The sequence below is a fragment of the Artemia sp. Qi Xiang Cuo genome, chromosome 12, assembly GCF_049724085.1.
Source record: "Artemia sp. Qi Xiang Cuo chromosome 12, ASM4972408v1, whole genome shotgun sequence".
Lineage (NCBI taxonomy): Eukaryota > Metazoa > Arthropoda > Branchiopoda > Anostraca > Artemiidae > Artemia > Artemia sp. Qi Xiang Cuo.
Window position 1 is genome coordinate 22,969,305 of NC_142805.1, and position 14,937 is coordinate 22,984,241.

Consider the following 14,937-nt stretch of genomic DNA (forward strand, 5'->3'; position numbering starts at 1 on the left):
ACATCAAAATTTAAAACGAACAGAAATTAATACGTATATGATTGGGTTCACCCCTTAGTCAATACCTCGCTCTTTAAGCCAAATATTTTTAGTCCTTTAATAAGAACTGTTTATTCAAATTAACGGCCTTTGTTATTAAAGGTTAATTCTTAAGTAATTGGAAAAAAATTCAAACCTGAGCGTAAAGAGCGAGGCATTGACTAGGGGGTGAACCCCCTAATATACGTATTAAAAGTATATGAATATGGAAATTCGTTACGCAAGTTAATTCGTAAGTTACGTATATTTATTACTAATAAAAACGTTCGTAATAAAATTAAACAATGTTAGAGAAAGCAATTTAACCAAATAAAAGTAAAATTAATATGCACATTTGTTGTTGATTATTCATGTACGGTGAGCCAAAATCAAAACCTGCATTTATTCAAAAATGTTCAAAAATTAAACAAAAAAACAAGTTTTTTTTAACTGAAAGTAAGGACCGACGGTAAAACTTAAAATGAACAGAAATTATTCCGTATATGAAAGGGGCTGCCCCCTCCTCAACACCTCGCTCTTTACGCTAAAGTTTGACTTTCCCACAACTCTATTTTTTTAAACCATAAAAAACTTTAGTGTAAAGAGCGAGGCGTTGAGGAGGGGACAGCCTCTTTCATATACGGAATAATTTCTGTTCGTTATAAGTTTTAACGTCGGTCCTTACTTTAAGTTAAAAAAAACTTGATTTTTTTCTTTAATTTACTTCAAGCACGACTTTTGCAGCTTCTTCGTGTAGGACATTCAGAGCATCTATCAGAGTTATATAGAGTCTGTAACAAGCGCAAGGTCGCCTGTAAAGTTTACGTCGGTCAGGACGCAATCTTCAAATTTTGGGCCAAAAGGCAATCAATAAGTTGTTTGAGTCATGACAGGGCCTGTGACCGGTTGGTCACATCAAACGGTCATTTATCCCGTTGGTCATATCAAATTTAGAAATGCATTCAAAGTTCCACCTGGTGTGAGATTGTGGAGTAGACTGTATGATTCTAAAAGTCCGTAATATTGGAAACAAAACAAAGCCAAAAGTTGAAGACAATGCGAAATTTTAGAGGTGATTTCAACATAATTAAAAATGTGATTTAAAAAAAAAGTTTTACTTTCACAAGATAGTATTTTATAAGTATTGGTTTCAGAGAAAGTATTTAAAAGTACTTCTTCGATCAAAAAGTACTAAAAGTAGTACTTTCATACTACCCATGACAACCCTGCCCATGAAACTTAGTGATGATGGTAGTGTAAAATAACACTTCCAAGTCTTTAAGAAAAACGTTATCTTTGTAATTTTTCTTGTTTTAAAATGTCTTTTGACATGAAACAAGATGCTATTATGCAAAAGTATTTAGCCCAGTTTTATCAGGTCAGTTCCACATTGGGGAGAAAGGGTCAGATTGGATGATAAATGTTAGCGTAGGTAATAGCTACTCTTTTAACCTGACTAACTCCACGTTTTTCTTCTGTAGTTGGTAAAAAGGAGCGTGTTAGATCAAGGTCAGTGTGTGAGCCCTCAAAAATACGCCCAGAGATACTCGCTAGAATAAAAACAGAAGGGAATATGTTAAGAAGTCACAGAAGCAATAAAATGGTAAGTGAAGTCTTATACAACATCAATTTTCTTCATGAAGTTCATGATACCACCTAAAAAAGCTGACTTTATTCCCTCGTAATTTGCTCAATTTTTTAAGAAAATTTTGCTCCTTAAGTTGAAATACAGTTCTAAAGGTAATTTATTTCTGAAGATAACGTTTACTCGTGGAATTTCGCCCTGTTATGCTGAAAAAAAACTTGCATACCTTAACTTGAAACAATGTACTGAAGATTTTCCGGGGCCACCAAAACTTTCCGCAGCGGAAGTTTAGGGGCGAGGTGCAAATATGTCTTTGGATAGGTAACTTTTTAAAGTGCTAAGGACAGTGAAAAATAAAACTGAATTTTGAATCGTTAATTGGAAATTTACACAACCATAAGCGTCTCAAAAAATTGGTAAAAATCAGAAATTTAATTTCTGTGTAAAAGACTTCAATGTGTGGTCGTGTAATTTCAAAATTTAAAATAAAGAAACGTAAGTAAAAAATCAACATAAAATCAGCTAAAAACACATGAAGTCAAACAGCTGAAGAAGTCATACTTCCCTTTGAAACTGTAGCTGTCTTTGGGAGTCAACAGATTGTTATTGTTTAAAATTTTTACGAACAAAAAGCGCTGTCAAATTTAACTGATTATGCTGGCTAATTTATTTTCACAATTAAACGTGGCAACATTTAAGAAAATTTGTTCCCGCTATAGAAACTTTATAATTTTAAAATGATTAAAAGAAAAATCATAGAAAACCGTGGTTTCCAGGTATGCCCCTGCCTAAGATGAAATCAGGGGTAAAAGGGCCTTTTTTTTAATGTCCTTAGAACTATAAGCATTTAGGAACTTCCATGATTACCACCGTCAAGACCAATAGTGTCACCATTACCTGTAAATTCACCAAACCTACTGAAGCGGCCCTCCAATAGCAAAACTATTACCCGCACCCAAGACCGTATCCAGGGGCTGGGGTGGGGGGGGTTCCTGGTTTTAACCCCTCTGCCCGCTCCAAAATTGTTGTGCGACTCAGAAAAGTAACAAAATACATATAAACAAATTTTGTAGCCCACTCCTCCTCGAACAAAAATCCTGGATACGGTCTTGCCCACACATATCATTCTCTCCATCAACTTCATCTACCCCAATTCCTTCAAACCACCATCTTTATAGTCCATTTATATGAGATAAATTAAATCCTGATACCTTATTACTCGAGGTATACCTTACTGCTGATTACATACAAATTTAACCTTTGTTTTTTTTTATTTCATAGGTGCACACAGGTTCTAATATTAGGGTGGGAGTCAGAGGACTTTTCTACGGAAGAACAACCAAGAAACGAAGTGATATTTTTAAGTCAATGTCGTTAATTTTCCTTATTGTGCTATGAACCAGTTTTGATTACCCCTATCTTCTTCCATTTTTCTCCTTTTGTATGCAGTGAAGCTAAAAATTCCACATCAAACTAATTTTAATAAACTACAGTACCAGAAAAATAGAGGTAATCTTACAAGTTTTGTTGGAAAAAAGAAGGTAAAAGCCGTAGAGTATCTTTGAACACCGTGAAGCAATTTTTTTTAATCTATTTCTTTGTTTCCTTAAGACAAGTATCTTAGAGAAAATATATTGCTATTTTAATGTTCTAGCAAGTTAGTTTATGCTAGAAATAAAGCTATGACAGTTTCATTTCCTAGACATATTAATGCAGCTTTTGAGGAGTTCATCTGCTTAACTTTTTGTATTTCCCTCAATTTGTCTCTCATATGAACTTAAAAAAAGATGCATCTTTTACTGAAATAACTGAATCTTCTTTACTCAAATTAGGATCCAATCTCCCCAGTAGGTCGTTATGGAGTTGTCATTCACTCCATAAAATCAACCTCAATTGTCATTAACGAGGCAACTTCACAATAAGAGAAAATTGTTGAAACGTATACTGAACAATTTACGTGACATGTTTGGTTGTCTCGTGATTGATGTAGGTTCTTGATTATTGAAAAAAAATATAGGTTTTGTGGTCGTTTGAGTGGTTTCTTGGTTCATCACCTCTACTACTGTGGTCTATTGTACCTTATGTAAGTCATTTCAGATCCCCTTGAAACCGATCAGGAACTTAAAAGTTTTGCTGTACGAGGGGATAAACAGTTAGCTCAAGCTTTGGAGGCTTCAAAGATAAAAAATAAAAGGAAAATTGGAGAAGAAAACATCGCAAGTGAAAAATAGATCTATCTAAGATTATATTTATATATTTGGTTATCTTATGTTTGATGTAGACTATTGATCATTGAAAAAATATCGGTTTTGTGGCTGTTACAGTGGTTTCTTGGTTCATCACCTCTACTAAAGTGGTTCATCACCTCTACTCTACTACTGTTGACTTAAACATTGTTTAAGTCATTTAAGGTTCCTTTGAACAAATAAATAACCTTAGAATTTTGTTTTACAAAGGAATAAACGCTTAGCTTAGATTTTGGAGTGTTTAAAGATAAAAAATGAAGGAAAGCTTTGGAAAAAGTAAAGAACTATCCACTATATAATTGAATGTCAAGAATATATCTCAAGCGAAAAATTGACCTATCAAAGACCATCCTTATATGTTTGCTTGTCTTATGAATGACATATGTTCTTGATTGTTGAACAAATATAGATTTTGTGGTCGTTGTAGTGTTTTCTTGGTTCAACACCTTTACCAGTGTGGTTTCTGTTACCTTGTAGTAATAATTTCAGATCGCTTCTTAACGACCGAGTAACCTCAATAGTTCTGCCCCAGAAAAAATATAAGAGCTAACCAATTTCTTAGAAGCTTCAAAGCCAAAAAAAGAGTAAAAAAGAAAACTTGGAAAAAATGACGTGCTACCACCTATTTAATTGAATTTCAAGAAAATGTTTCAAGCTTGTGAAAAGAAAAAACAAATCTAATAAAGTTCACACCTAGACAACTGGACTGCATACAGACAAAATTCAATCAACATGTGCATTAACCCACAGAATACAACCTCCACACCGCTCAACATTCAAAGAAGTATACCTCACACAAGGTCGTGTCCAGGATTTTTGTTTGGAGTGGGGGGTATTTTTCGGTTTTTTTTTTTACAAAAAAAAGCTTTAAAAAAAACATTAAAAATGTATTTATAGGCAATTTTGTTTCTTTTTCACGAAACAGACAAAAATTTCAGGACAGTTCAAACCCAGTACCCCCTCCCCCTCCTAGATACGACCTTGACCTCATATGATTATTTTGGATTTGGTCTTGCTGAACTTTTTCCTCTTGCGAGGAATATACAATCGAAAACAAATATTGGCATCGTTTTAATTAATCTGTTTTTAACTTAAGAATAAAATCGATTCACTTTTCTTAATTTTTTTGGAAAATTCTATGAGAAAAAAAAAATAGATTCGATTGATAGGCTTATAACAGCATTATAGTCTGATTATTGTCCTTTCATCCCTTAATTTAAAAGAATCTTTTACGATTCTAACTCTATAAAATCCGGCTGACAGAGTATTAAATTTCTGTCGTTTTCTTGACATTTCAAGAAATTCCGTTTTCCCTTGACTGCTTTGATTGGTAGTAAGCAGAATTGATATCCAATAAAAAGAGCTATTAGTATAGTCTTGAAACTCCATTGAGGCTGCCACACAAAGAATCATAGCCTGGGTTCGTCCTTGCGGAAGAAAAAAAGGCTATGCGTTTTTTCCAGGCAATTGAGTGTTTAGAATTTCCAATAGAGATTTTCTCTCCTCTTCTAGCTTATTTCTGCTTAAGTGCTCAGTGTCAGAAGGAATCCTTCATCTCAATCAATCAATCAATCATTTATTACCCACAACTACAAGACAACAAGTAGTACAAGTGGAGTATAAACATCATAATAAAAAAGAAAAACAAAAAAGAACTCAACAAATACTAGTAATTAAGTTAAACTAAGAAAATGTAAAAGACCGTTGTCAGGGCCAATATTACAAAATGCATCTGCAGAAAGCTTTTTGTGTAGGTCACTGAGCTTTTGAGTTACATCCGTAACATAGAAATTTTTAACTAGATACCGATTTCTAGTCCATGGCGGCAGAGAAAGAAGAAATTTGAAAAATTTAAAATATGTAACTTTAATCTTTTTTAAATCCTTTAGCTTAAGAACAGAATAAACACCCGAAAAATAAAGCACAGAATGATCAGAAAAATTTGAGAATAAGCGCCTAAGAGCTCTTCTGTTATATTTTCCACGGTTTGCTACAATTTTTGAATAAGTGAACTGAATTTTTCTTACTGAATCCGCAACAATCTGTTTACGAAAGAGAGCTAGAGAATTAGAAACAGTAATACCAAGCCACCAAAAGGAAGAGACAGAAAGTACAGAAAATTCATTACATATCAGAGGAGTAGACGAAGACAGATTATAAGATAAGAATTCAGACTTGTCAAGATTCAGGGATAGACCAGTATTTAGGAAAGACTGAGAAACTAAGGAAACCATCGCAGAAAGAGCAGACTTAGTACGACTAATCAGCAGAATGTCATCAGCATAGGCAATGTAAGAAATATCAGTAGAACCAGAAAAATAAGGGCCTGAGATCTTTTCCAGAAAAGAAGAAATACAAATTTTGAAATGGGTTGGTGATAAAACACCTCCCTGCCTAACACCACGAAGCACTTTAATAGTTGTTTCTGGTGAAGATTTCAGGCGGAGGTAAGAATTAGAATACCAAAACCGTAGAAGGTAAATAACCGATAAATTATCCCAAGAAAAAGCCAAAGAAAAGAAAAGCTGGTTATGAACAACAGAATCAAAAGCCTTTGAAAGATCAAGTACACAGAAATATACGCCTTTACCCTTAGAAGAATTAGAAAGTAGAGTAGAAGAAAGGACACGATGAGCATGTTGGCACCCCACACCAGGTCTGAAACCAAGTTGATTTTTACCAAAGAAAGAAATATTTCGAGTTAAATTAGGTAAAAGAATATACTCGAAGACCTTGCTAATATTGCAAGAAACAGAAACTGGACGGTAAGAAGAGCAATTTGTTGGCGGTTTACCTTTTTTTAAAATTGAAGTCACGCTGCCACACAAAAAGCTTTCCGGGACGACAGAAGATGCCAAGCACATCTGAAACAAAAGCGCAATATGTGACACAAGTTCAGCACATTGGGGAGTTAGATGCATTTTAGAGATACAATCAGCATCAATAGATTTCGACTTAAGATGATTCAAAGCATTCAATACTTCACAACGCGATATAGGCAAAACAAAGCGCTGACTTAGAAATATAGGGACAGTTTTAACAAACGCTTCGCCAAACTTTCTACGAACAGAATAATTCAAAACGGAGAAAATCTTCAAAAAATATGCATACCAAGAGCTTGGTGGAATAGCATTACTACTTACATCAGAGTCGTCTGTTTTACTTGAATTAATTACTTTCGTCCAATCTTTAGGCGAAGATGGAAAATCAAGCCCTCGGTATTGGATACTTTTTAGATACTTCTTAAATTCTAATTTAGTTTTCTGTTTAATAAGACAAACATTACCAGACCTAGGCCGACCACAATCTGTCAAAATTTTTAGCCAAAATTTTTAGCCAGCTTTATTTTCACAGGCCTTAAGGTTAGGGTCAAGTGACCAAAGAGGCTTTTGAGTATTCTTTTGGATTCGCTTTACTGGGACAGAAATTTTTTCAGCTTCTTTCATAGCAGAGACGATAGAATGATAATATCGGTCTATTTCATATTTAGCATAAATAAAATTCTGACTACACTGCAAAAGCTGATAAGGAACATAAATCGTACTTAGAAGTGAAGCCAATGTTATAAGATAAACAGAAAAATTCGCATCTTTCCAAACAGGCTTATAAAACCATTTAGAACGTACCCCACGACTCATAGACACACTCCCAGAACAAACAACAGACTTTGATAAACAAAAAGACAGCGGAAGGTGATCAAGATCATTCTTGTCCATATGAACTGTAACGGGCGAGCAGACAAGAGCTGCAGAACAGATAACGTCATCAATGTCTGATTTACTACCTGAATGGTGAATATACGTATAATCATGGGACTTCCGAACAATTTTATAATCTGGGAGAGAGTAAAAAAACTGACCAGTCCTTACATTATCAGAAGCCAGGTCGGTATTAAAATCACCAGCATTAACAAAATGAAACCCATTATCCGATATCTTTTGAATTAAAGTTTTAAGACTATTACAAGCACAAGAGAAATTCTTAAGTGAACGAATGGAACTATCATTATATGGCAGATACACATTAATTAATACAATATTACCAAGACGCACCGCAAGAAAAGTGTCATCTGATTGGAAAAGCACAGGACTCGCACCAGAAATATTTCTCTTAAAAACACATGCTAAGCCGCCAAAAGGGCGGCCACGCGTAATTTTACCTGGACGTACAAAAACAACGTGGTCACTGCTTCGTCTCAGAAAATTTTCACTAAAGGCAGTCAGTAAATGTTCTTGGAGACAAACAACGTCGTAATTAACATACAGACCATCAATAAAAAGTCCTTGCCTCTCGTTCCATTAATATTAAATGAGATTATACTTATGTCCGGTTTCATTTTTGAGAATAGACGTTATCAGTGATCTTCTTAATTACGGGACATCGTAGCTGTAAGAAGGATGAGATCCTCCATAATTAGCACATTTCGGAGATTCTGTACAACGATCACTGTTCGTAGATAAATGCGGTCCAGCACAACGAGCGCACTTAGGAGTGCTACTAGTACATGCACTTTCCAAGTGCCCAGGGGAACGACACTTGAAGCAACACTTTGGCGATTGCTTGAACTAATGAACACGGAAGTTTTCATACCCAATCTTCACACCGTTTCGCAGAGATGATCCTTTAGTAATCGCGTCTGCAAATTCAAGCTTAACCGATTTGCTTGTTCAAAATCAACTAGACCCGATTATACCAAACTGGTTCCGTAGCATTTCAAGTTCAACATCAAACGGGACTCCTCGAATAACACCAGCGTGTTTTTTAGATAAAGCTGTCACACTAGAACCAAGTAGAGCTTCTTTTTCTGATTTGCAAAAAACTTCAGCTGCAGATTTCTCAATATTCACCGTCCACCGCTTTTTAGTTGCTCGCACTCTGGACACCAGCTGATGACCAGAAATTGAGTCTATTACTGATTTTCTCTTTAGCGGGTCACCATGCTCAGGTGGGGGATCGGAGATCAAAATTGTAGTATGCGTATCACACGCAGCAGGTTGGCTAATCACAGGCATTTGAGGAAAGTTCAGATTGTACGAATCAATCTTGGCAGAAACTAGCAAAATCGCTTGCTCAAGGCTCGTAAGCTTGGCTGTGATGTGTGTAAACTCTGTAGTAGAGATAACAGGGACTTCTGTTGGCCTTTTGATGACAAAACAAGGGAGCTGTTTTCCATCGGCATCACATTTCTTCATAAAGTCTATAATATCTTGCAGGTGACTGAAAATTGCATTAACTTTAGTGGGATTGTACTAGATTGTGGGTCATAATTAGGATGTGGGTCAAAACCATCTACGGTCATAATTAGGCAAGCAAGGGAAGGAGCGTTGGCGGATCCAGGGCTTCCCCCCCCCCCCCCAAAAAAAAAATTCTGGCGCCATTATTCCCTGTTTTTTTCTTATTTTTTTTAATAAATTTGTCAATATTGACGCGCTTGTCACATTGACCCCCCCCCACTATTTTGCTCTAGATCAGCCCCTTGGAGGGAGGGCGCAAGTTTGAAAACATGCAAAACATAGGCAATTTAAATTATAGGACACATCTTTAAAATCTCAAAAATTTGAGGAGAGGGATTGAGTAAAAAAAAAAAAATGTGAAAAGAAATTTGGTGATTAAACCTATACTATTATTTATAAAAAAAAATTACAAGCATTGAAACGTTGTGGGAAAACCTTTAATAAGGAAATTCAACGCCATCTAGCCCCTTTGCGTGAGAAAAAAAAACTTCCGATTACCTTGTAAATCAACAATAAACAACACATTTACTCAATGGTCGAAAAGTTTATAAAATCTCAAAATATACGTTCTTTTGTTCGTCTCTTGTCTCTTTACAATTAATTGTAAGACAAAATTTTAGTTGACTCAGTTCGAGCTATGTCGGTTTGAGCATCAAGTAGCCATTTATGGATAAGTTACACCAGTGAAACCTTATGGCCGTATCTGACGTTTTCTCAATGCTAAAATAGTTGTCAAAACCGTTCGCTAAGCTGTTCTCAATAGGAAGGATCAGTTTTTTTTAGTTTATTGAGCATGCATTGCTCTTTTGAGTTGCCGCTTGAAAAGAACTGAGCAAACGTTTTTTGGCAATAATCTGAGAAATGTGAAAATTTCAGATAGGCCGTTGGGTGTGGCAGCAACGATCCAATGTCAGAAAACGAAAAACAGTATGAAAATAGAAAAAATTCGCCCTTGCTCCAGTTGCCCTAAGTTCCAGCTTAAAACTTTTGCTAGACTTGCAAAACTTGAATTAAAATCAACTTGGTGGAAGTGATGAAAAACTTGAAAGCCATGACAAATCAAGCAGTTCGTGGTAACAAACTGTAAGTAAGGAGCGACCCGGCTCAATGGTAACCGAAACTCTAAAAAACGGAATTTTTATACCAATAGATACATAAAAAAACAGATTTTAATGCTGATTTCAAATATATACGTTTCATCAAGTTTAATTCTACTTATCAAAACTTACGCGCCTGAGAAAATTTGGCTGATTTTCGAAAAAAGAGGGAAAGACCCCCTACAAGTCATAGAACCTTAATGAAAATCACACCATCATATACAGCGTATAAGTCAAACCTACTGTAGAGGTTTGAAGCACCTATCTAAAAAAAATATGGAATTTTGAATTTTTTGCCAGAAGAAAGATCATGGATGCGTGTTTATTTTTTTTTTATTTTTCTATTTCCCGGAGTGATTGTATCGAACCAATGGTCCTAGAATATCGGGGGAGGGCTCATTGGAACGGAAATTAAAAGTTATAGTGCCCTATTTAAGTGAACAAAAAAAAAATGGAGGGCAACTAGGCCCCCTCCCATGCTCATTTTTTTTCCAAAGTCACCTGATCAAAATTTTGAGATAGCCATTTTGTTCAGCATGGTCGAAAATATTATAACTATGTCTTTTATGATGACTTTAGGATCAGTTTTTTTTTTAGTTTATTGAGCATGCACTGCTCTTTTGAGTTGCCGCTTGAAAAGAACTGAGCAAACGGTTTTTGGCAATAATCTGAGAAATGTGGAAATTTCAGATAGGCCGTTGGGTGTGGCAGCAACGATCCTATGTCAGAAAACGAAAAACAGTATGAAAATGGAAAAAATTCGCCCTTGCTCCAGTTGCCCTAACTTCCTGCTTAAAAATTTTCCTAGACTTGCAAAACTTGAATTAAAATCAACTTGGTGGAAGTGATGAAAAACTTGAAAGCCATGGCAAATCAAACAGTTCGTGGTAACAAACTGTAAGTAAGGAGCGACCCGGCTCAATGGTAACCGAAACTCTAAAAAACGGAATTTTGATACCAATAGATACATCAAAAGAATCATATTTTAATGATGATTTCAAATATATAAGTTTCATCAAGTTTAACTATACCTATCAAAAGTTATGCGCCTGAGAAAATTTGGGCTGATTTTCGAAAAAAGGGGGGGAAACCCCCTAAAAGCTATAGAACCTTAATAAGAATCACACTATCATATTCAGCGTACCAGAGAACCCCACTTTAGAGTTTTAAAGCTCCTACCTATAAAAATGTTGACTTTTCCAATTTGTGCCATAAGAAAGGTCAGGGATGCGTTTTTATTTGTTTTTTTTGTTTTTTTTTCTTTTCCCCAGGGGTGATCGTAATGACCCAGTGGTCCTAGAATATCTTAGGAGGGCTAATTGGAACGTAAATTAAAAGTTCTAGTGCCCTTTTTAAGTGACAAAAAAAAAATGGAGAGCAACTAGGCCCCCTCCCACGCTCATTTTTTTCCCAAAGTCACCCGATCAAAGTTTTGAGATAGCCATTTTGTTCAACCTGGTCGAAAATATTATAACTATGTCTTTTATGATGACTTAATCCCTCGAAGCCCCCAGGGGGAGGGCTGAAAGTTTAGAACTTTACCCAATGTTAACATATAGTATTGGTTATTGGGAAGTATACAGACGTTTTCAGGGGGAATTTTTTCTGGTAGTGGCGGGTGGGGGTGGGTCGGGGGTTATAGGGGAGAATCTTTTCCTGCAGGAAGGTGTCATGGGGGAAGAGACATCGCTATGACAGTGGCGCCAGATTTCCAATCATTATTTAAAAAAAAAAATCAGAAATTAAATATAAGAAAAAAGTTTCTCAACTGAAGGTATGGAGTAGTATCAAAACTGAAAAGGAAAAAAAAACATTAGCTATATAATTGGGTTCACCTTCTAGTCAATGCCTCGCTCTTTAAGCAAAAGATTTTTTAGTACTTTCGTAAGAGCTATTTACTCTAATTAATGGCCTTTGTGATTAAGGTGTCATTTTTAAAGAATTGGAACAAAATTTGAACTTTAGCTTGAAGAGAGAGGTATTGAATAGGGTGCGAGTATCCTAATATACTTATTAAAAATATATGAATATAGAAGTTCGATACGTAACTTAATTCGTAAGTTACGTATATTTATTACTAATAAAAACGTTCGTAAATAAAATTGAACAACTTTCGAGAAAGCCATTTAACCAAAAAAAAGTAAAACTAATTTGCAAATTTCGTTTTGATTATTCATGCACGGTGAGCCAAAATCAAAGCCTGCATTAATTAAAAAACGTTCACAAATGAAACTAAAAAAAAAGTTTTTTTTAACTGAAAGTAAGGAAAGACGTTAAAACTTAAAACGAACAGAAATTATTCCGTATATGAAAGGGGCTGTCCCCTTCTCAACGCCTCGCTCTTTACGCTACAGTTTGACTTTCTCGCAACTCAATTTTTTTTAAACAATAAAATTTTGTTTTAATTGCAAATTTTTTTAATTAACTTTAACAAAATTCACACCATCAGATCCAACTTATCAACGAACATTATTAAAGAAACTTTAAATTCCTGTCTGCAAAAATGTGTACTTTTGCATTTTTAATTAACTTTAACGAAAATTACACCATCACTTTCAGCTTATCAGAGAACCCTATTAAAGAAGTTTCACGCTCCTATCTGCAAAAAGGTGGAAATTTGCAGTTTTTGCTCGAAGAAAGATCACGATGCGTGCCCTCCAAAAAATGGAGGGCAACTAGGCCCCCTCTCACGCTCATTTTTTCACCAAAGTCACCCAATTAAAATTTTGAGGTAGCCATTTTGTTCAGCATAGTCGAAAATCTAATAAATATGTCTTTTAGGATGACTTAATCCCCCACAGATCCCAGGGGAAGGGCTGCAAGATATGAACTTTGCACATTGCTTAGCCTACATATTGTATTGGTTATTGGGAAGTATACAGACATTTTCAGGAACGATTTTTTTCTGGTGGGGGGGGGGGTTGGAGGAGGGGGTTATTCGGGAGAATCTTTCCGTGGAGGATGTTTCTTTGGGGTAAGGGATATTTCTCTGAAGGGTGCGCCGGTTTTCCAAGCATTATTTAAAGAATAATCAGAAATTAAATAAAAAAAAAACAAGTTTTTTCAACTGAAAGTAAGAAGCAACATTAGAACTTAAAACGAACAGAAATTATTACGTATATGAGGGGGTTCTCCCCCAAGTCAATACCTCGCTCTTTACGCTACAGTTTTTTTTTTTTTTGATTTAAAAATAGCTATCTATTGTAATTAAACGGCCTTTGTGTTTCAGGGGTTTGTGTATTAAATTTTTTTTTAAATTTTAAAGTAAAGAGCGTGGTATTGACTAAGGGGAGAGCCCCCTTATATACGTAATAAAATATACGTAATATAAAAAACAATAATAAAAAAAACAAGCGATATGGCTCAATAGTAATCTAAACTTTAAAAAGCGGAATTTTGATGTCAATAAATGTATCAAAAGAATGGGCTTATAATGCTGATTCTAAATATATGAATTTTATTAAGTTTAGTATTACTCATCAAAGGCTACGAGCCTGAGAAAATTTACCTGATTTTTTAAAGAGGGAGGAAACATCCCCTACAAGTGAAAGAATTTTAATGAAAATCCCACCGTCAGATTAAGCGCATCAGAAAACCCTATTACATAGGTTTCAAGATTATTTCTGCAAAAATCTGCAACGTATTTTTTGCCAGAAGAAAAATATACGAATATAGAAGTTCGTTACGTAAGTTAATTTGTAAATTACATCAGAACCAAATTTAGAGACAGCCATTTAGCAAAAGAAGAGTAAAATCTTTATGCAAATTTTGTTTACTTATTCAATGACTGTGAGCCAAAATAAAAGCTGCATTAACTAAAAAACGATCAGAAATTAAATAAAAAAAACACATATTTTTTCAACTGAAAGTAAGGAGCGACATTACAACTTAAAACGAACAGAAATTATTCTGTATATGAAAGGGGCTGTCCCCTCCTCAACGCCTCGCTCTTTACACTAAAGTTTGACTCTGTCTCACAACTTTATTTTTTAGAACAATAAAAAACTTTAGCGTAAAGAGCGAGGCGTTGAGGAGGGGACAGCCCCTTTCATATACGGAATAATTTCTGTTCGTTTAAGTTTTAATGTCGCTCCTTACTTTCAGTTTAAAAAACTTGTTTTGTTTTTTTATTTAATTAGAGTAAAGCCAAGTCGGATAGTCTCCGTGAGAGGCAAAGCTGGCATAACTTTTTCAGAATTGTATAAAATAATTTTTCCGTAACACACGATTTGTGTTTCATTTCATTCTTTACTTGTATTTTTGAACCGCAATTTTCGGAGAAAATATATTTTAATATTTGAACTCAAGTGTCTAATCACGACTTAAACGTGCTTCCTTTTCTTAAAATATACTATGGTACATTGGAGCGAGACTAAACCCTTCAATTCCAACTTATTTTGTCATTTTATTTTAAATTATATGCACCTTCGTTGCAGCCGAGCTGATAAATTTTTTACTTTACAAACTATTTACAGACGTTGCCATGGACAATTTATAAAAATTTCAAATATATTCAAAATTCAGATCGTTATTTTCAAACACAAAATGTGTTGTATGAACATCAAAGGGAAACGCTGTGAAATGTAATTAGTCACACATGGGGTAATCAAGAGGATCAAGTGCTTCTACTGTGTGGTGTTAGTAATTAACAGTTTCACAAAAATTATAAACCACCCTATTAGTCATTTTGTGTTTACACCATTTTATTTCAAATTTAGAAGCATATTTGGTGCTGACGAATTCGCCCAGTTCTGGAA

At 34.9% G+C, this 14,937-nt stretch overlaps 1 protein-coding gene across 1 annotated transcript in view; it reads left to right on the forward strand.

Moving 5' to 3' along the window:
- Positions 1-14,937, forward strand: part of LOC148945906 (uncharacterized) — a 684,784-nt gene that overhangs the window by 12,253 nt on the left and 657,594 nt on the right. Inside the window, exon 2 of the mRNA XM_089097548.1 lies at positions 1,500-1,621. Coding sequence (XP_088953674.1) covers positions 1,500-1,621 — 122 coding nt within the window. The remainder of the gene's footprint in view (positions 1-1,499; positions 1,622-14,937) is intronic.